The 22,254-nt window shown below is 44.6% G+C and overlaps 2 protein-coding genes across 6 annotated transcripts in view; one reads left to right on the forward strand and one right to left on the reverse strand.

Annotated features, from left to right (window-relative positions):
• LOC144799177 (C-type lectin domain family 18 member A-like) overlaps window positions 1-22,254 on the forward strand; it is a 901,971-nt gene that overhangs the window by 270,281 nt on the left and 609,436 nt on the right. The gene's annotated exons all lie outside the window — the stretch shown is intronic.
• Window positions 1-22,254, reverse strand: part of LOC144799178 (fibulin-7-like) — a 231,877-nt gene that overhangs the window by 45,851 nt on the left and 163,772 nt on the right. For both annotated transcript variants that reach the window (XM_078670427.1, XM_078670428.1), the window contains 2 exons: window positions 20,511-20,648; window positions 20,292-20,430 (listed from right to left, as the gene is read on the reverse strand). In XM_078670427.1, the coding sequence (XP_078526553.1) occupies window positions 20,292-20,430; window positions 20,511-20,648 (277 nt within the window). The remainder of the gene's footprint in view (window positions 1-20,291; window positions 20,431-20,510; window positions 20,649-22,254) is intronic.

Genomic DNA, 22,254 nt, shown 5'->3' on the forward strand with positions numbered 1-22,254 from the left:
TCCAGGATTTATTCACTGGGCAACATTGTATCTTCTGCTATATATATATTAGTACAGGATCTGTCCATACTACAGCACGGACAATCCTTGCTACGTTCTATTATGTTTTTAAGCTGGGTGCTGCAATCATTACGCGCTGGTAATGTGCCTTGGCGATTTATATAACAGTATGTCCCTATTTTTGGCATACCATCTAACGGAGAAGCAGATAAAGATGGCACAAAGGGGAGCAAAATATAGAATGCTGCGCATTGAAAGACTGGACAAGTTACCTTTTACTGTGGCAGAGCCACCATCCACAGAAGGGTTAATCCGTGGCTATATAAAACTACAGGTCACAACTTTCCAGTTTCAGTATTGCCTGAACAAAAAACAGGTGGGCAGATATGAAGTGATGGAATCTTGGGAATTGCCATACAGATTTCGATGCAGGATTGGGGACATGGAAGTGTTCCTTAGCGGTGCCAACTTTGAGAATTCTTTAAGTGGATCTCTCATATGCCAGGATATCATGCTTCACAGAACCTGTACCGGTTCAGTTGCTAACTTATCCTATCACTTGAAAGGCTCCCCAGCTGCCGTGATTAATCCATGTTCAAGATACTTTCGAATGGGAGTTACTTGATGCTGAATGACAAGGTTGTTGTGGGATGCTCACGGGCATTGCATATCCTGTCACTGTAAGCTCCAGGGTTACTTGCTGTATGCAAGTATTGTTTCCATCACCCATACAGTCAGGGAGGCGCTGTTATGGACTTTGTTTAAATTTTCCTTTTTACGGTTTGATACTCTGAGCCGAATGAAAGCTGTGCTTTTACAGAAAACCGTGCCTTTAACCTCCGCCCGAGAACTTATGATCTCAAGGTTGCAAGGTCCTCGGCTGAGATACAGGCACTAGTATGAACAAACTGCCCTTTCCATTTCACAGAAATAGTACAACTTATCTTTAACATGTATTCCTAACTTCATACACTCCATATTCAGGAGCATTTTTGAAGGGTTTCAGCTGATCCTGTTCCTCATAGCAGGTATCCCATTTTTCTGCTACGCAATGTATGTCCCAGTCACCAAGGAGATGGAAAAAAACTCTCTTGGAGCGCTGATACCGTGATCGCATGGTAATCCATCTGGACACACCTTGCCTTCGCGAACTAAGTGAATCTTGGTTCCTATCATTTAGATCAGTCTGGATCGACTGTATTATGCCTGTCCTCAGATGCCTGTCCTGCGGACAAGAATACGTGTTGGACCTCTATTTAACACTTCCAACAGTTGCGCCACCAGACGTTGATGCTTTACAGGACCGTATAATGGCCCATGTTCTGCAGTGTCCTCAGCGTATTCCAATTTTGATGTCTGCATTCTTAGAGCCACCACAGGATGCTTCAGGTCTTGTCAGAACGGATTCCGGCTCCTCAACAAATACTCAGGACTTGGATGATACACAAAAGGCACACAGATGATGGACGGAATGCAGAGCAAATGAAACATTTACCCCAAGTCAATAGATATGGGTTAAATCCATCGTTCTTTTGGATGACACACAGACATCCCCAGCAGAGTACGGTGGAACATCTGTGCTCGATTGACCTGATCTGCGAGGTGTTGCAGGGACCGTTGTCTGCGATTGAAGGACATCTTCCAGACAGAACACATAAACATTTGGCTCATCGTGTTCTGGGAAAAGTTGGCTTTTTCAAAAACAACCAAATTTGGAATTTTTCAACAAACAAGAGAGTTTTGCTAAAACTACATGGCTTTCAGTCGCTCATAGTTGTTCAAACTATATATACACAAACATATTTTAGTAGAACTTCGACAGCTTAAAATACGATTTTCGCAATTGTTTTGCATTTTTTAAATATTTTTTAACACACTAATGTTTTGAACTAATTTATTGTTTGCATACAAATGCCTACAAGTACATTAGAATTTTTCAGTATGTCGTCCAGTCGGATGAGGGGTGGGTGTTATGTTTCATATAGGTACCCCAATATAGGCTCAGGTAGTCACCTAACCTCTCACCTATATTCACCCCTACCATTACACTACATAACAGTTCTTGGGACTGACCTTTTACCCAGTTACGGTACTGCTTACAGGACATAGGGTTTTCCCAGAATCCTAGCCTCATCCATTATGCATGAGGATTCTTGGAAACACAGCAGGACTACCATCTCCTGCATAATAACTATGTATAAGGGCCATTCCTTCCGTCATCCTAAGTCCAACATGACACAGGAAGGTAGAACCCCTGAGGGTACCACTTTGGGTATATAAACACCATATCTTGCAGGGATAGGCGGAGGAGAAAAGGACTTCCTTGCCGACACACTCATGCAAGACTCTGAGGTTCCTGCACGCAGACACTCCAGCTCGCAGTGGTCTGACGTCCCTTGCGGGGTTGTCCATCTCGAGACCAAGACGGCGTCCCACAGTCTCTCCAAGTAATGGGGTTGACTTTATCCTAAAGGGATTCTTGGCTCCACACCTACATACATGCTATGTACACTTAGGTACATCTAGTTAGAGCCGCATCTTAGGAGTACGCATTTTATTTTTATGTATAAACTTGCTTGTATTCATTGTTTTAGCACTATTGTAGAAATCTACCATCCTTTTACTCAGTTGGTGCTTATAATCATTTATATCTGTTACTGTCTAATGGTTGTTTCAGCACACCTATTTTACACTAGAGTGACGTTGGTTCAATAAATGCTTATTGAAAAACGTCGCCACCGTTTATTCTGTGTATCTCTCTAAGACAAAGTGAGCACGAGTGACTGAGCAAAAAGTATTGCACTGTTTCTACGATCCCTGATGAGATGGAGTTGCCATGTTCGATAGCTTCCAAGAACTATTCTCACCTTGGTAAGAGGGGTTTCTAGTGGCACTGTGAGCTAGGTGGTATACAGGCTAACATACCCGGTGCGGGTGTCTAGAATCAGACCGAACACCAATCCTACTGTGTATGTTGTCTAAACGAGCAGATCCTATATAGGTTTATAGGAACTACACAACAGTGTGCGCCCCTGAAAGTTCATGCTCAAGCAGACTGATAAATAAACAAAATAATATAATATTATGTCCAGTGATTCTTCGGATTCGGAGCGTTCTTTTAATTGCAGTTTGCAGGGGACAAGTGCCACTAGTCCATTGCAGTCCAAAGGTGCTTTAGGCTTCTACAGGGGTCCCTCTGTCTGAGGGAACCGAGAGATAGCCTAGAACGAGTCTCGATCAGGCAGTTCCAGTCGTGTTTCATCATTGGGCCCCTGAGATAGTTTTAACTTATCACTTGTATTAATTTTGCACTCTGCCCCTCACTCACCCATTTGCTTAGTAGCATTCCCCACTCATAACACCTCAGCTCCTCGCCACCTACCCTTCTTGGTGGGGAGTCGTAGCCCTCATCCGGGCCATTGTGGGCCCGATGTGAGGAGGGAGCCCAATGATGAAGCATGTCACCTCCTTGAATAACTAATTTCCTGCCTGACCAAGTGCAAATGTGCCTGGGGCAGAGGGGGTCTGTTTCCTCCTCTGGGAGTCAGCCCTGATACATATCAGGGGCCATGCAGCCTTTGATGCGCACCACTTTGATCTGCCACTTCACTAGCCTGTTTGAGAGGAGAGAGCTGTGACCTCCTTCCTGTCAAGACTTTGTTCCTGACTCCTGGGAGTGATTACACTGCCTGGCAGGTGGTCAGAATCCTGTCTTGGTGGCAGCAAATGTGGGAAATGTAGGCTTGCCAGCCAGAGCACAGAGAAGCTGGGGCAACCAGGTGAGCAACCTCTAAGGTAGCCACCTGGTTGCATGCCTCATCGCCCTTGACACAGGATTGGTGTCAGGGTGAGAAGGCACATTGTTTGATACCAAACACAACATATTTAGGCAGTGCCATACTGGAGCTGCTAACCTTGGGGTTCCCTGGGTGCCAGTCCATGTTATCCTATGGACTGTCTGTCACTTATAGTGCCCTTTAACGGTAAAGGGCACAATTAGGTTATATAAGATTAAACTTGCATGTCTCCACCTTTGATTTTTTTGTTTGATCTGTTTTTAATTTTTGTAGTAGAAAAACACATTTCACTACAGAATACCACATACATAAATACCGCATAAATCCCAGTTTCACCTCAGGGAATCTCCTTAACAGCCCTCCACAGCATTTGCTATTTCTACATTATACATGAAAAGCCATATGCATGCAGTGGTCCATCTTTACAAACCGACTGCACCTCTGTAATCGTTGAACTTGCAACTACATCAGTAAGCTCAATCGCATAATAGTTATGAACATGTGTACTCAAGGAGTACCTAGGTGAATCCAAAGTTCTTTTCACTTAATATGGCAGTTCCGTAAATGAGAGCAAGTGCAGGATGCTATTATCACCAGCTTCAAACATATTGTGAAAGAACATACAAGTTGTAACCCATCAACAGAAACAAACGTTACCAAACTTCAGGCTGTTACATACTCAGCTCCAAGTTGAATACAGAGCGTGTCCAGGCTACTCGTGATGGTGAATATTTGGATTTTCAGCGTTTCGTTATGAGTCTCTTAGCCACCACCAGCCCCAAATCTATAAGTCAACTTGTGGCTCTGTACTTTTTGTCTTGTGTGAACAATCCTAATATACATGTTTCCAACTTGTTGGAAAGCCACCTTTTAGTGTGAGCAGCTAAGTGTTGACTCCCTCCCAATAATGCCTTAAAAAATGGCTATTGTATTAGTTGAAATCTGGCATTCCAAGGGACTATGAAGGGACTTGCCAGGATTATTTTCCATTCTGTGTTTGTGCGTGGGTGGCCTTAGTCAAGTTCCCATTTCGTCTGCAGCGGGGTGAGATCTGTTGCTGTGTGAAAGCGAAGCACATCTCAGAACCAATGGGTTAGATGCCTATCATTTCCCATGACATGTATATATTGGACTACTAGATTGGTTGGGGGTTCTTGTGAAATGTGCCCCCAGTTGTGTTGCAGTAGGCTCATCCACGAGGGATGCATGAGGAAGTGTCCTTGCGGTCATGTCCCCACCTTCAATATAAGGCACTCTGCCTCATGGGCTTTAAGAGGCCTTCCTTAGGGATGAGTGGCATATATCAAATATAGCACATTGATTTTCCTCACATGGTGAGGGCAAAGTCGAGTTCATGCAGTTTGCACTGCTCCTGCAGTCTGCAGTGATAGGCCTGCTGTCAGTAGTTTAATTGGGTCACTCAGGGGTGCAAGCCTTGGGGTCTCCTTTACCACCCATGCCCTGGGTACCACTTGTACCATACACTAGGGACTAATAAAGGGGTAAAGTCCTTGTTAAATGAAATTGCCAATTTACACATAATAGTTTTAGAGAGAGAGCACTGGCACTGGGCTCCAGTGTACTACCAGAGTCGTAACCCTCAGCATTGAAGCAAAGTGGGGGCTGACAATCCGAAAACTGCACTTTCCTAGAATCGCTGGTATTCTCACAGACTTTGCATATATCTCAACCTGGTTGTTTCTCCTTTCCTTAAATTATCTCTCTTCTCTGTTCATTTCGTCTAAGCCTGATAATGTCTTCCTGTCTCATGCTCTCATTGTCGGTCACCTCTCATTTTCACTTCTAGTCCAGCAACTTGTCACTGTCAGTCTTTTTGCCTCCTACACATTCTTGTCCATCATTTCAGACTCAAACTTCTCTTCCTCGCTTTCAAGACCTCTCATGTTACCTTTTGGGGACCCCTTCTCAGATCCTATTCTTGTTCTTTCTCCGCGTCCTCTCGATCTGTGTCATGAACCTTCGTAACTTCTCTCCTCCCTATTCCCATGGCTTTCCGAGTATCATATTCTTAATTCAGCATCATCTTCCACTTTCTCAACGGAGTATGCTTTGTCATCTGTTTCTTGTAGCATAGTTGGTGCTTGTCACTGTCCTTATCACGTTTCTCGCTCTGTTCCCAATGACTTTCTCTCTTGAGGCTATTGGTAGCAACTTGTCTGTTGTCTTCGCTCCCATATCTTTTGTTCTGCTTTTCTCTGTGCGCTCTTTCCCTACTCTTCTTTTTCTTTGTCTTGTCTTCTAAACACTGCACTACCCTCTTCAACTCTCATTGGAACACATATCAATGTCTGTTGTATTCTTGTCCCTATTGGACATTTGTCCTCTGTTGCTCTCTCTTTTTTCATCCCTTTCTCTCTCTGAACCTCGGTGCATGCTGCTCTGATTGCCGATACTTCTCAGTATTGCAATATATTTTTGTCCTTCATTCTTCAACACCATTTCAGCTCTTCTCTTTTTATTAGCCCAGTTCCCCTCATGTTGCACCTTTCCTGTGATCTCTCCTGTTCCCCTGTCAGGGCCCTTTCTACTCTTTTCTTTCTTTGTCTCCCATACCTGTTGTTCCTCTGCACTCCATCCTTCTCTCTTTAATACAACTTCTAGTGCAATATGCCACACTTTTCACTGAATTCTTGTTGGGTATGCTATCCCACAAATCTCTCCTGTCAGGTGTTTTTGTGCAGGCAGTGCCTGCTGCCAGTACCCCTGAAAGCGCTGCCCTCTTGGGAGTCCTGTGCTTCCCCCCTACTAGCAAGCACCCTCTCACCTCCTTCTCAGCCTCTTAAAGCAGCCTCCAATATCTTCTTCACCTCTGTAATTTCAGCTTTTGTCGGCTGTGTCTTACTCTCCATCTTTCTGCACGCTCAATTCCTGCTTATTAAAACAAAACTATAGGTGGTTTTGACCGAACTGCTCAATGTGAAGAACTATGTCACATAGTGGTAATTTTAAGTGTTCTGCATGTGCTCTTCCAAATGAGTTGTGCAGTCCAAAACAATTAAAACTGGACAGTAAATAGGATTATCCAGTTGTTCCAACTCAGCAGAATCTAGATATGGTGTAACCTCCTCGAGAAATACATTATTATCCATCACCGCCCCTTCCTGTTGCGCATATAATTCAGTGTAAAACTGATGAAAAATTGAGAAAATCCCTTGAGGGTCCTGACCCAGTGACCCAGACTTATCCTTCAACGCCACAATACAGCGAGAGGATTCTTTCATACGCAACCGTAATGCCAAGCACCTGCCAACTGCTTCCCCGTACTCATGATTTTGCTTTTTATAGACCAAGTATTTTCTCGCATTCTCCATATTCCACACCCCATGAATTTTAGCCTGTGATCTAGCAACGGCATTTTCTAACACCAGAATATTATTACCTCGCTGTGCTATCCCCAGAGTTAATTTTCCCTCAGCCTCTCTCAAAGCGAAATATAATGCCTTCATCTCTAGTTTGAACTTTCTTTGCTAATATAGTCAAAAACGTAATACTTCCTCCCTGAATCAGGCTTTAAAGGTGTCCCATATAATTGCATTGTGGGCTGACTGCCTATTATGATCAAGAAATTCCTTGATCCAACAAGACACATGTGCTCAGAAATCATCATTTAAGCAAAGTGGAAGAGTTAGAAATGGCAGTTAATAGTCTTGCCTTAGGGAAGTCTGCTGGACCTGATAAGCTCCTGGCGGAGATTTATAAGATTATTTTCAATCAAATAAAAGATTAAATGTTGACTACATTCAAGGCTGCACAGGAGGGATATGCTCCTAAATCATGGGTAGAAGCTACCATAGTGGTTTTTAGTAAAAAGGGTAAAGACCCCAAACTGGTTGGCGCATACTGAACAATTTCGTTGTTAAATTGTGACAGCAAAATATATTCGAAGATTTTGGCCACTCGTTTATCTAAGATTATTAGTTTATTAATCTCTAAAAACCAACATGGGTTTATACCATCTCGAGGGACAGTCACCCATGTGGATAAAGTGGTGACGCTTTTTGATTTAGCCCATACTGAGATTTAGGGTTAATTTTATTGGATGCTGAGAAAGCATTTGACCGGGTGGAGTGGGATCACCTGTGGAAACTGATGTCGTGACTGGGTTTTGGGAAAGGGTTTATGACTGCTCTACAGGTACTATTCACTTCACCGGTCGCTAAGATTGTTTCAATGGGCTTACTTTCAGAGCCAATCCGTATTACAAGATGCACCAGGCAACGGTGCCCTTGTTCGCTTTATACATTAATCCATTTGTCAAGAAGTTGGGTAACAGTTCCTTGTTTAAGCCCTTTTTTGTACACAATATTCCATATTCAGTTTTCGCCTATGCTGACGACATAGCGGTGACTTCGGTCGATCCATATTCTGCACTTCAAGAGATTGAGGGGTTAGCAATAGCTTTTGGTCCGGTATCTGGCTATAAACTTAATGTTACTAAAACTCAAATGTTATGCACTGATAATATTGCATTGGATGATGTCAGGGTTCTAAAAGAAGTGATATACTTGGGTATCAAAATGAGGACATCGATGCTTGAAGTGGTCGATGCCAATTGGACAGCGATGATACTTAGCATTAAGAAATCACTAGATAGATGGGGATGATTACACCTTACTCTAATCGGTAGAAGCAATATCATAAAGATGAATATCTTGCCTAAGGTTTTATATTTACTTGGATCTATACCTTTGGAAGTGTCAGGGGCCCAACTTCAACAGCTTCAATCTTTGTGTGCCAAGTTTCTTTGGGCTCATGGCAATCCTAGACGAGCTACTAGATTAATGACGTTACCAATTGAGCGAGGTGGCTTGGCTATCCCTGACTTTGCCTTGTATTTTTATGTGTGTTTTTTTGTTAAAGATGCGGGTATTATTAACTGGGGAGGATGTTGCTAATACAGCAGAGGCTCCTTTGATGTTTCAGATTTTGTTGGGGTCTGAGGCACGACAATGCTTTTTCAAAGAAATTGATGGCAGCTACTTTATGCGGATGAGGTTTAAAGTATTGGAAATTGCGTTTAAAGTATGAAAGAGAATACGTAAATTATGTTCATTGGAGAGATTATCTTATTTTACCCCCACGAACGCTATGAAGATGCTTCCTCCTATATTTTGGGATAGTGTTGCACTTGGCTGGAGGAGTAAAGGTATTCTACAACTAGGGGATTCTTTTGGCACCGGTGGGTTCCTTCTGTCCTATGAAGATTCAGTGAGACAGTATAATGTGTTTAAATCTCACTTTTTTAAATTCCTTCAAATTCGGGATTTCTTATGTCAGAAAAATGTTTTAGTAGCACCTAATTTACTGGCGACAGGAGAAAATCGGGGTGCTATATAAGATATTATCTTATAGAACAGATGATTTAGGAAAACAAACTTCTAAATGGTCTACGGTATTGGGGGTACACAATATATCCATAGAGAATGCCATATCAAGATCTATGGACACTCTTCTTTCCGCTAATTTGAAGGTGCAATTTTTTAAAACCGTTTTCAATTTGAATTATACTCCAGCACGTATGCTTAAGTGGGGGGTGGGTATGATGGCAAATGTTTTCGATGTGGGGGGGATAATGCGGATAGTCTTCATATTTTTTTAGTTGTAGTAAACTGTTAAGATACATCACGGATATTGAGAAATTTTTGTCTATGCTCATTGGGACTCCGATGAGTATTACGCCTGCTATCATGTTATTAGGGATCGGGCCAGATGTTGAAAAGGGGACTCCTTTGTACAAACACCGATATTTAATTGTTTATTGCCATGACGGTGGCCTGGCTGTGTATTGCCTCTGACTGGCTTAAATCTGAACCCCCTGCATTTGAGCGTTGGCGGGCAAAAATGTATAATTTATTTAATTTAGAACTGAGCTTATATTCGGTACAGGGGGCTCAGAAACTCAAGATTGGTTTATGTATCTGGGGGGATTTTTGTGACTATATGAATTTGTGACACTGTTAATTTATTTTATTCGTGTTACTGTGGAGCAATAAAATAAAAAAAAATAAAAAATGAATAAAACTGGACAGTAAAATTAGCCTTCAACTGAAGAAAATACTACCAAAGGTGTTTTCCTATATACCTTAGAGCCCTTTCAATATATTAAACAAAATGAAGGTGCTTTACCAGTAGCGCAAGTCAAAGCAGCTGCCTTTCTTGCTCAAAGCAACGTCTAATGGTTCTACTTTGCTCCTGTGTTGCTGTCCACCTCACCTCCAAGCCCCAGTGATCCGGAAAACGTGTCTACTGTGTTATCTAGGCACATGGTTTAAAGAGATGCAAACATGTGGCATAGTTAGATGCATTGGTATTCTCACCTTGAGTATGCACCATTCCACGTACAGATCTGGCGGCATCTATTCCATAAGTATCATTTGTTTTTTAACACAGAGAGGCTTGTATCAAAGGAGCAGAATTGGTCATGTATCTTCCTGGTGGCTTTTAAAGGCTTTTCATTTTGGTCAGACATATAATTACAATCATGGCAAGTGTCAGGGCAGTCAAATGTCATGCCAGTACCGCTACTCCATGACTGATTCCAGCCGAGCCCCAGCAGGGATGGGGTCGAATCAGTCATTACAGGGGAGTGCCTCTGAAAGGTTGGTAGAGCTGGGACAAATCCTGTTGCATACAAGGCTTCACCTCTGAGCCCCACATGCCCGAAGAAGGTAGACTTCTCAACTGGTCACCAGAGAAGCAGTCTACCGGATGACACATCTCAATCATGTGGGCAGTTGTACTGCTGTAGAACAGTTGGGGTCTAGCACAGTTTACATGCTTGCTTCAAGCCAAAGGCAAGTCCGTCTGTGTCAATCCATCCTGAGTCTGTGTGTCCAGCAACAAACTGTGGTGCCTTGAGCCTCGGAGACCTTTACAAAGGTTTAATTTGAAGAAATAGCTAGCTATGTGACTTTAGAGAAAAGTTTGCCGCTCTGATAAATACATTTCTTCAGCACATTATTATGATGCGGCTGTATACATCAGCTGTAACCAACCTTCCTGCCGAAATGTCTTGTTAGATCAAGAGAACATTGAAGTACCTGTCAGAACGCCCCCAGGGGAGGAATGCCACATGTGCCTGTCCAGAAGGGTGAAGCGTTGGAAAGTAAAGAAAATTCACTTAACTGTGCCCCACTAAACTGCTGCTCCTTGACCAAACATGAGTGACACATTTGTGATCTAATTGTCAACAAGCAGTGGGATTTGCTATTTCTTACTGAAGCTTTGCTGCATAATTACTTCCATTCTGAGGTAGCAAAGGTAACACCAAGACAGAAAGGGTAATTTAAGAATACTGGTGCTTCGCTGTTGATTTCATTGTACTGTTTTACTTTTCCTTCCCCGTCTGGAATTGGTGCTTCGTGTAAAGTAATTCTTGCCTTGCTGTATGTGTACTTTTCTAAATAAATAAAAATAAAAGAATACTGGTGCATCATAGTGCACTGAGTGGTGGTTTGAACAGGGTAGGCACCTCAGCTTTGTGAAACACTATTCCGTGTGGCCCTTGCCATGTAAGACTTCCTTCCATGATTGGGAGGATTAATAAGGTTGAGGTGTTGCCATTGTTTACAAATACCCCTTACCCTGCTACATCATTCTGGAGGATGAAGACTCTTGTAATGAGACACTAATTAGCCTTAAGTAATTTTGTCCTGATTATTTGGTGTTGGACACAGACCCCATAATGCAGCCAAAGAGTCCAATAGTGCTTTGATCAACCTGTATGGGTGATAATTATGGTCGTTTAGCAAACTTATTATGGCAGGAATTTTTTAGTTCCATTTTGATGACCTCATTGATAAAGATATGGCTAAATTTATGCAGTCCATAGAATCCCTTGACTTACAGCAGATTTTTATTAGGGCCACACACTGCAGTGGCGATACCTTTGACAGCATCTGGCCCACAGCAAACTTGGCATTGAGCAATTAGCTATTAATTTAGTAATGTAATAAAGAACTTATAGAACGCATGTTATATCAAAGGTATTGTTAGACTTGGCATCTTTTGGCGTGTTTCCCCTGAGTTTTTGCTTTCTGACCTCCCGATTTTGACTCTGTTTTTGCTGGCGTAGTGTTTCTGCGCACTTTTCTCACTGCTAATCAGTGGTAAAGTGCAAGTGCTCCTGTGGTAAATTGTGTTCTGGATTGGTATTTCCATGATTGGATATTTGATTTACTTGTTAGTCCCTAGTAAAGTGCACTGAGTGCGCCAGGGCCTGTGAATCAAATGCTACTAGTGGGCTTGCAGCACTGTTTGTGCCACCCACGTGAGTAGCCTTGAAAAGGTAACTCAGACCTGCCATTGCGGAGTATACGCGCAGTTTATAACTGCCATGTCGACTTGGCCAGTGCGCACACTTGCCAGTCCCTCAACTTCCTTTTTCTTACATGTCAGCCACCCCTAAGGTAGGGCCAAGGTTCCCCTGTGGGCCGGTTGCAGTGTATGTGAAAGGTATGACATGCCCTAGTGTGTGTGGCATGGCCTGATAGCAAATTACGGCCAATTTCTCACCCCTTACCTATACGCAGAGGTACGAGGCAAGGGTGCCCCCTGTCCCTGCTACTCTTTGCTTTGGCTGTAGGGCCCCTGGCTGTGTGGGTTCGGAGTGACCCAGTGTTCCGCGGATTTGAATGGTCTCAGGCAAAATCAGATCGCATTGCGCTGTATGCGGATGATGTCCCCTTCTTTTTAACAGACCCATGGTTCTCAGGCCTACGCTTCTTGCAAATCCACGGAATGTTTGGGGAAACTACAGGCCTCGACAATAAACCTGCTAAGTCCGTGCTTTTTCCAGTATGTGGCAAATAGGGGCAGGGCACCTGGGCGACGCAGCTATCAAACGCAACTGGGGTTTTTAAATATTTAGGCATCTTCATGTCACCCTGTCCAAAGATTTCCTGGGAACATAATATTTTTTTTTTTTAAATCTTTTTATTGTATAAAAATCAGCTCCAAAACATAGCACATCAGTTAGCGGTGGAAATTCATTGACAATGATTGACAAATGCAAGTACAGTCACAGTAAGATAATCAACCTACCCACCCTGGCCCACCCTCCCTCCAGACCTAGACCCTGCCCCTAAACTACCCCAATGAACCCCTCAAGGGATATCTGCAAGTACCGGAACCTCCCCCTCCCCGCAGTCCACTCCCACCCTGAAGATGACGCCCTGGTCAGTAGGGCTTCCAAATCCCAGGGGGAGGACAGGGCAGGGATGGAGCCGCCAATTCGCGGAGTTATAAAGGCACATCCCTCCGGTAGAAGGCTCCACCCCGTGCTCCTCTCACATCGGCTCCGCAGTCGGCTGCGAGTCCAGCCACTCCCCTCTATAGCGCCTCCAGGCCGCCCACACACTTTCCCATTTCGTAGGGCAACCTCGACTTTTGTAAATGACCTTTCCGCCCGCTGGCACCAATCCAGATCTCTTTCCCATTCTTCCACCGTTGGCGTTAGATCACTGCCCCACAATCGTGCGATGTTCCTTTTTGCTTCCATGCTCGCCAGGGCTAACCATACCTTGTCCCACCTCGGCCAGGTGATATCACTGGTAACTCCCAACACATGCCACCTAGCCTCCAGCAGCACCTCTGATCCCACCACTTCTGCCATGATGCCCGTTACACTCGACCAGTATGCCTTGATCTTCGCGCAATCCCACAGCATGTCCGGGACGTTGTTACTGAGTTTTTTATATGTGAGGGAGATTGCTTTATCGATCATAGGGTCCAATAACAATCTGTCCTCCAGTGGTGCATATTCCGGCAGCTTCTCCCCTGGGGTCAGATGACTGTGCAGAGCGAACTTGAGCTGCTGGTAGTGAAGGAATTCTCTGTTCTCCATCTGATATTCTGCCTGCAGAACGGTAAATTTCACCATCTCTCCCCGTTTCCAAACGTCCCCCAGCACGTTAATACCTATTAGGCCCCAACTGTGCAAGTCTCTCAGTTTCGCCACTGCCGGCAGGAAGGAGCCCGCCCATAAAGGAGTCTGTTCCATGAGCCGTGCCTCCCAACCGAGCACTTTAGTCGCTCGTTTCCAGACGGCGACCACCGCTGCCGTCTGGGGGGAAGAGGAGGACGGCCCCTCCTACCTCTCGTATATAGAGCTGCTAAGTACGTGTCGCTGCCAAAAGCCAGTCTGTCCACCCTGTAGGCTGGCTCCTCCAGCGGGGAGAACACCCATCCATTCACATTGATGAGCTGTGTCGCCCAATAATAGAGGCGGCTGTCTGGTATCGCCAGCCCTCCCTCATATGGGCCCCTTTGCAGTTTCTTGAGGGCTATCCGAGGACGTCCGCCACTCCACAGCAAGGAGCGCTGTTCAGACTCAATTGCCCTAAACACCTGGTCCGGGATAAGGAAGGGAGCGCATTGTAGAGCATAAAGCAAGCGAGGGAGGGCCATCATTTTAAAAAAGATGGCTCGCCCCATCAGCGAAAGCGGGAGGGACCTCCAATGCTCCACATCTCCGCGCAGCCGCTCCAGCTGCGCCCAAACATTCAGACGCAGGAATTCCACATCAGAGTGCGTGATCCAAATCCCCAGGTATTTGAAAACATCCTTCCAGGCGAATACTCCACAATCCGCCGGCAACTGGGGTTGTGGCCCCGCCAACACATGCCCCAGGGACTTGCTCCAATTTATGCGGTATCCAGAGTACATACCGAACTCTCCTATTATGCTCATCAGCCTCTGAATGGAAGCCGCTGGCCTCTGCACATACAGGAGGATGTTGTCAGCGTATAAAGAAATACGCTCCTCCCAGATCGATGCCCCACACCAGCGGATCCGTTCGGATCCAGTGCGCCAGTGGTTCCAGCGCCAGTGCGAACAAGGTGGGCGAGAGGGGGCAGCCCTGACGCGTGCCCCGACCAAGGCGGAATTCTCACGACAGCACTCCATTCGCCCGGACTCTCGCCAGCAGCGCAGTGTACAGCAGCCGCACCCATGCTCGGAAGTGTTCGCCAAAGCCCAATTTCTCCAGAACTGCGTAGAGATACTGCCACTCTATACTATCGAACGCCATATGCGCGTCGAGCGACAGCAGGGAGGCCGGCACCTCTGGTCTCGCAGAGATCCCCTGCACTACCCCAAACAAACGCCGGAGATTGAGACGAGTGCTTCTGTGAGGCATAAAGCCCGACTGGTCCGGGTGTATCAGGTGCTGTATAACCGCCCTCAGTCTCGTGGCCAGAATTTTACCGAGGACCTTGGTCTCGAAGTTCAGCAAGGAGATGGGCCTGTAGGAGCTACATAGCTCTTGCGGTTTACTGGCCTTATGTATCACCACGATCGTTGCCGACCGTAAGTCTTTGGGAAGTACCCCCACCTGCTTGGCTTCGTTGAACATACTCAGCATGTGAGGCGCCAGGCGGCTGGACACGCAACCAAATGCTTCCGCCGGGAACCCATTGGGCCCCGGCGCCTTTCCCACCTGCAAGTCTCCCATGGCGTCCTCCACCTCCTGGACCGTTATGGGAGAGTCTAGGATATCTCTATCAGCTTGTTCCAAGGCAGGCAGCTGCAAGGGAGCCAGGAAGTCGTGATACTCTTGTTCCTGTCGAACAGCGTGAGACCGGTAAACCGCCTCGTAGTATTGTGCGAATTCCGCCGCTATCTCCTGCCCCGTTACACGCACGGATCCATCCGGCCTTTGAATTCCCGGGATCCATTTACGATCTCGGTCCCGTCTCTCCAGCCAGGTTATCATCTTGGTTGCCTTGTCTCCCAGGTCGTATACTCGTCTCTGGACTGCCGGGGCATGAGATCCTGGGAACATAATATTAACTCGCTACTTGCAAGTCTAAACAAGGAAACAGCACTTTGGTCCTCCTTTCCCTTATCGTTCTACGGCCGGTCTGCCATTTTTAAGATGGTGCCCCTGCCAAGAATTCTCTACCGACTACAAAACTTTCCTTACAACATACGAGGTCCTGGTTTGCGCAAGTCAATGCCATACACAATAAATTCCTGTGGAACGGGGGAGCGATCCAGGTGGCACTCCATATATGCGCACAACCCACATACTGAGGGGGATCGCAGCAGCGGATGTATATACAAAATACGCCGCATCTCACCTCCTAATTATTAATGAATGGTGGTATAACTCCCCAACTGACCCGGCTTTTGCGCTGGAGCATGCAGCAATGGAGGGGGTTCCCCTTCTTCAGTTCCTATATAGCTCTAGGAATCTCAATATACTACCCCCTGCGAGTAAAACTGTAATTCAGCTCTGGTGGTACAAGGTGAGGCAAATAGGATGGCGTGGGACCCTGACCCAAAAAACCCTTTTGTGGCCAGGCACATACTTACGCCCAGTGACGGCCTTGCAGGGATTTCGCCAGTGGGACTTGGTGGGAATATCTACGTTAGGAGATGTGATGCAGGGCACTACATTGAAATCCTTTCAACAGTTGCAAGAGGAATTTCACTTAAGACACAATTCTATAAATATCTCCAACTGCGCCATGCGGGGAACGTCGTTTACGACGCAACTTTTAGTACGCAGTGCTATTACAACGCGGTCTTTAAATCGCATTCTATTACAACGCATGGCTCTGGGGGGCGCTCAAGGATAGGGAATACTTTTAATTTACTATCCAACACCTTCCCTAGTGTCAACGGGGACTGGTGTTGGAATAGTAAATTAAAATATTCACTATCCAACACCCTTTTCTGTTATGCGTTGTAAAAGAATGCGTTATAAAAACCGCGTTGTTACCGCATGCGTGCTAAAAGCATGCGTTGTAACAACGTACATCCGCGCCATGCACTGGACTCCCTGGTTCGTGCTCTAGAAACCCTACCAGAATTCCATCCACTTGAGGGCTGCCTACTGATGGGAGACCTGGGGCTCCATAAAATCAAGGAAATATATCAAACACTGACTACACACACACAAACAACACTTGATAAAACTAGGAGAGCAGGGCAAGACAATATCTCTGATTTGACAAATGCTTTCTGGGCCGAAGCCATAGTCAGCCCCCAGAGTGCCACGGTGTCTACACGCTACCGCCTCATTCAATTCAAGTACATACACCGGGCCTATTACACCCAATCCCGACTTTGGAAAATGGGAGTAATTAATTCCCCTACCTGTTTGAGAAGTTAAAGGAAAGAGGGTACATTTTTACACATGGTCTGGAGCTGTTCAGTGTTGCAGCCGTTCTTTAGGAGGTTGGCTTCTTGCCTTAGTGACATACTTTCATGGGAGCTCCTGCTAGATCCGAGACTTTTACTTTGACACAGCACTGGCTGGGTCGCGGGTAACAAATACAAAGAACATTTACTTTTTTTGTCTCTTACCATTGCCATACCCGACATAGCCCAACTATGGAAGGGGGTCTCCCCTCCGACTATGGGTAAATGGAAGGCTGAACTAAACAGTTGTATGGGTGCAAAGATTGCAGTGTTTCTGGCCCATGGATGCCCCCAGAAACATACAAAGATATGGACTTGTTGGGCGACATTCCGAGGGATAGACCTTCCCCCCTCCCATCTTTAGACCCCTGATTGAACTTACCACTCATACCAATGTTTGTTATACGTTTCATTCCGCATCATGTGGCTGTCTGCCTTAGGTCATATATAACTTTTACGCAATCACTGGGATCTAGGATTGTCTGCACTGTGTTTGTATTGTTATACCTGCAGTTCCTGCAGGAGTTACATTTGTTTAAATACTATGGTACTCCTGAATCATTTTGTTTCCTATAGGTACTTGTAGGGCAATGACCCATATTGCATCAGAAAAACCAAATCAAAAGTGTTATTTAAAAAAAACTAAAAAAACATAATACCTACAAGAAGTCAGGACTATTCGTTTTATCAATGGTTGTTAGTTGCATAAGATAAATAAGCAACAACTATGGCTTGTTAAATATAATATTGAAAAAGCTTCCACTTAAAGCCCTGGTGACACCACGACAATGTTGCGGCTCCTGAGTTTCATAAAGAGAAGTGAAATCCAGAAAGAAAATGACTGTTTAAAGTATTTCCCTGCCTCTACAACGCTCACCTGGTATAACGTCTTGCCGTAACTTCTCCACTAGTGATAAGTGAGTAGTGTGAGCAGGCGCACATCTATGTGCCTGCTGTCACTGCAATCTGGAAAAAAACAGACCGCCTGTGCCAGGGCACAAAACAGAGCCCGATAGGGACCCGTTTCGAGGCACCCTTAAAAAACTGCTGGTGCTCAGCACCGGTGAGATCCGGCCCACTTAAAGCCCTGGGCCAGGTGTTGGATAGACAAGCATATGATTCGCTAGAGGGAAATACAAGTGCTCTTTCTTCGGTTTCACTACAGTACGGTGCCTTTATATTCATTCCTTGCTCTTCTCTGCAGGATTGGGGTAATAAAGCCACTTTCATTTCAGGGAGGATAGCGACGCGGGAGATGAGTCTTCTGAAAGCTGATATTGTAGAGGAGCAGTAGGAATAACATGTATGTCACAAATGAAGCATCTGATAAACTGAAAATGGACACGTAGAACTTTTTTGTTTTTGCTCTTAGTCTTTCTTGTGAAATGTTAATAGATTTAGGTCTTGAGTTAGCAAAAGAATGGTCTAAGACAGCGTTTCTTAACCTTTTGACTTACGAAGGCACCCAGTGATTCACTACTGGAAGCCAGGGAACCCTGGTTTACCCATTTCTTTGATTCAGACCTCAAAACACTACACAAAACATGTATACATCAAATGTACACAAATTATGAAATTGATTTAATTCACATATATACAAAAATAAGCGAGCATCGACATTTTACTGTTGATGGGAAAGATAAAGCTTTTTAAAACCTAATTTTATTTTTAAAATACAAAGCAATATGCTAGCCTCTAGCATATCACTGTCTTTTTTGCTCCTCAGTTATGTTCTCTTTGTCAGCGCACAAGATTGCTGCTTCATCTGAGGTCACCAATAGTCCATACAAGAATTGCTGTATTTGTGCTTCTCCCACGAATCAAAATAATAATACCAATTTGATTTTTAGCTTCCAACTATCTCCACATATACAGAATGTTTTAAAAGTTTCAATTTGGCTTTTTTATGTACATATTTTATTAATCAGCTAATAATATTTAATTTTGTGAATAAATGCAGACCCTTTGAATAGGTGTCGCGGACCCCTAGGGGTCAGTGGACCACAGGTTAAGAACCACTGGACTGAGATGTATTCGGACATACAGTTCTTACCGTCTTAAATGACCCATATAAGCTGCAGTGATTCTAATAAGCGTGATAATATTATAAGGATATTACCTATGAACACATATAGCCCATTCCATGCGATAATGGTGTCAGATAACCAGAATCTAGGACACTTGTCAGACTATTCTTCCCAGTTGTGTATCATTCAGAGAAGAAACATCCAAGGTATTGCTCAAAAACTACAGTCAATTTATAATACAATTTAGAAAGATGGAATCAAGGCTCTTGGTTTACTTAACAAATGGATAGAAGACCTCCCAATTCCCAGTATTTTTTATGTAAATTTGATGTTTGAATAGGATAACAATTAAAGTCATGTACATAGCGTGAGGTGGTACTTGTGATGCCACTGCCATTGAGTTGCTATTCAACATTTCTTCCTCATGAAGAACCATGATAGCTCAAAAGTCTACACCACCAGTCATTTGGACCCGGTCCTCATGTCTTGGTTCTGCAGAGACAAAAGATTAGTATGCCACTAACGGAAGAAGACCACCATTTCAAAGAATCCCTGGTACGGAAACATCTCTGTGCGGGAAGGAACAGCGGAGCTAAGGCCTGAGAGGATCAGTGAATTACAGAGCGCACGGCATCTCCAGACATTGGCTTACAGCAGGATTCACTTTAGCAATTAAGAAGATACCAGCAGGATAGAAATGCTATGGGCCCGATTCACGTTTCTTTCAGTTAAAGGATGTGACTCAACCTGGAATGTTCAGCACTTTATTGTAGGGCAGCAAGAATACACCGATTTAATGACAGAAAAGAGCCATATATCAAGGCCTTCAACAGCTAAATCCATCCAGGGATGAATCCCTGTTGATATAATATATGCAAGGATCCGCCTATTCTATTGCTGTTAGAACTAGGGCCGACAAGATATGGAGAATCTTGAGCAGCTATGAGATGCTATGATACGCACATGGCCCAAGACTACGTTTCATACATAGCCATCATGAATTAGTAGGTCCCCAGGACCCAATATAGCCTTATTCTAGGAATGAGATCACAGAGATGCAATGTGGATATTACAGCGACTATCAGCACCTAGATGCGAATTCCTTCACGACAAGATCTAAACATGAAAAATTACTTACTTTTTCAAACTTTTCTGCCATGCTCAAAAATGTGTCCATACCTAATTTGAATGCAAGCACCACAGATAATCCACTCCCACTTGCAAATCTGTCCTTGTAAAATTTGTTTTAAAGCGTATTCCCTTCTGCTTCTTTTTTTTTTATCTTTGGAGACACACTTACTAGCTAGATGTCTTGACATAGCTGGTGTTCAAGCGTGTCTTTGGGCACTCCGGCCGCACGCACCGGAATCCCCCGTAGACATTGATGCACATCTCGCTCAGGCTGCAGTTGTGCTCATTATTGGCACATTCATCAATATCTGTAAAAACAGAGTAACACGCTGCAGGCGTATGCACAGGAAAGATCCATGACACACCATCTTCCAAAGACAGGACTTACCCTCACAACTGTTGATGTCTGTGTTGAGGAGGTATCCTGAGGGGCAGGCACAGCGATATGAGCCAGGAGTGTTGATGCACTCATAGATACATATACGGTTCTGGCGATTGATCTGGAATAGCTCACACTCGTCAACATCTAGAAAAAGGTGAAGCCATCTCAGTTACTGTTTGGAAACAAGTTTAAGGCGCACTGAAGCTGCTTGTCAAGCAGAGGTGTGATGGCCAGTGCCGAATTAGACAGTACGATAAGTGGCACATGGAATCAACCTCAGCCACTTTAAGTAGTCACGCTTGGCCACATTCCAATATATCTACCACATTCGCGCAACTACTGGCAAGGACCAACCATATGCAAATTAATACTGGACCTTCTCCAAAAGAGACAGCCCAGTTCTTACTAAATTTGGTTGACACAAACTTAAACGTAAGGTTCAGAACAAATAATAGTAGCTCACCATTAGTGCAACAACACTAAGCTGAAACAATCCAACGTCATTTCAAGTTTTGTTGGATAACAAACAAATAAAAGAAATTACCATCCAATATATTATTTTATAGCAAGATCAAGTAATGCAGGCTTAAAAATTAAATACAAAGGTTCCGAAAGGATCAAATATGTTTCTTGATGTTAGCGTTTTTGTGTGAACACTGACAGGACTCTAAAACGGCACAAGACATAGAAGAAATACAGGACTGATTCAGTCATTCAGTCACTTGATCTTTTACTTTTCAGTGTTCATATTACTTTGTTTACCCTCGCTGCCAGAGCATCATTACTTGGGCGCAGTCTACAGTACCAGCCAGCACATATCAAAAGCTCATGAAGTATCACATTGTTTTACAGCATATCCATCCTTATATTGATTACAACTTGATTATTATGAATCTGTACTGTTAATTGGCACATTGTGGGGTCCGTGTGGTGGCTTAGGTCACGCTTTGCATGTAATATTGGAATGTGGAAGGGGGCTGGGTTCTCTGGTCGGCAGTTATGCCTGGAGGCTAAGGGCAGCTGTACATATGGAATAAACTTCTGTTTTCCTACCAGTGTTGGCTTCCTTTCACTGGCAACTAGTGGCAGCACTGAGGAACTCACGAAGCGGAAGCCTCCCGGACAGTGGTCGTGGTCCTGGGCACCCGTGATGTTGACATGTCCTGAATTTGGCACTCTCATTTCCAGTCGGCGTCTACGTCTGAAGCGGATGTATGGTGGTTCCTGGTTCCCGGGTCCCTTGGTATTGGTGCGCCATTGATCCCGGGCAGATTTACAGAGGTTTTGGGTCAGTTTCACTTCCAATTGTTGTAACACCCTCATCAGCATCAGCAACATCCCGCCACCTCCATTTTGGTTTGGTGCAACGGCTAAAGTATTACGAACATCGCGTTGAAGTTGCACGCCGACGTCCAGTGCCATCTTAGTAAGGATTAACGTACGCCCCATCATTTACCTGTCTTGGATGCACGGTGACAGGCTCTCCTCTTCTCTTAAATGCGGGGGCACAGAAGGAGCTACTCACAAGTGGAAGCATCCTGTCTGTCTGCCTACATTCCGGCTCAAAGTGAAACAAACCATGACAAGCACACCCTGTATACAGTAATTTTTGTTTGTTAACAACAGAGTTAAGGGTAATTTTGCCTGCATTTTTACCCTCATTGGAACAAATGGTGACAGGCACACCTGGTATTCCGCAACTTTGGTGGTAATTTTGGGTTTTACGCCACAGTGCCATTTCAGCATTCCT

The sequence above is a fragment of the Lissotriton helveticus genome, chromosome 12 (genome assembly GCF_964261635.1).
Source record: "Lissotriton helveticus chromosome 12, aLisHel1.1, whole genome shotgun sequence".
Classification (NCBI taxonomy): Eukaryota; Metazoa; Chordata; class Amphibia; order Caudata; family Salamandridae; genus Lissotriton; species Lissotriton helveticus.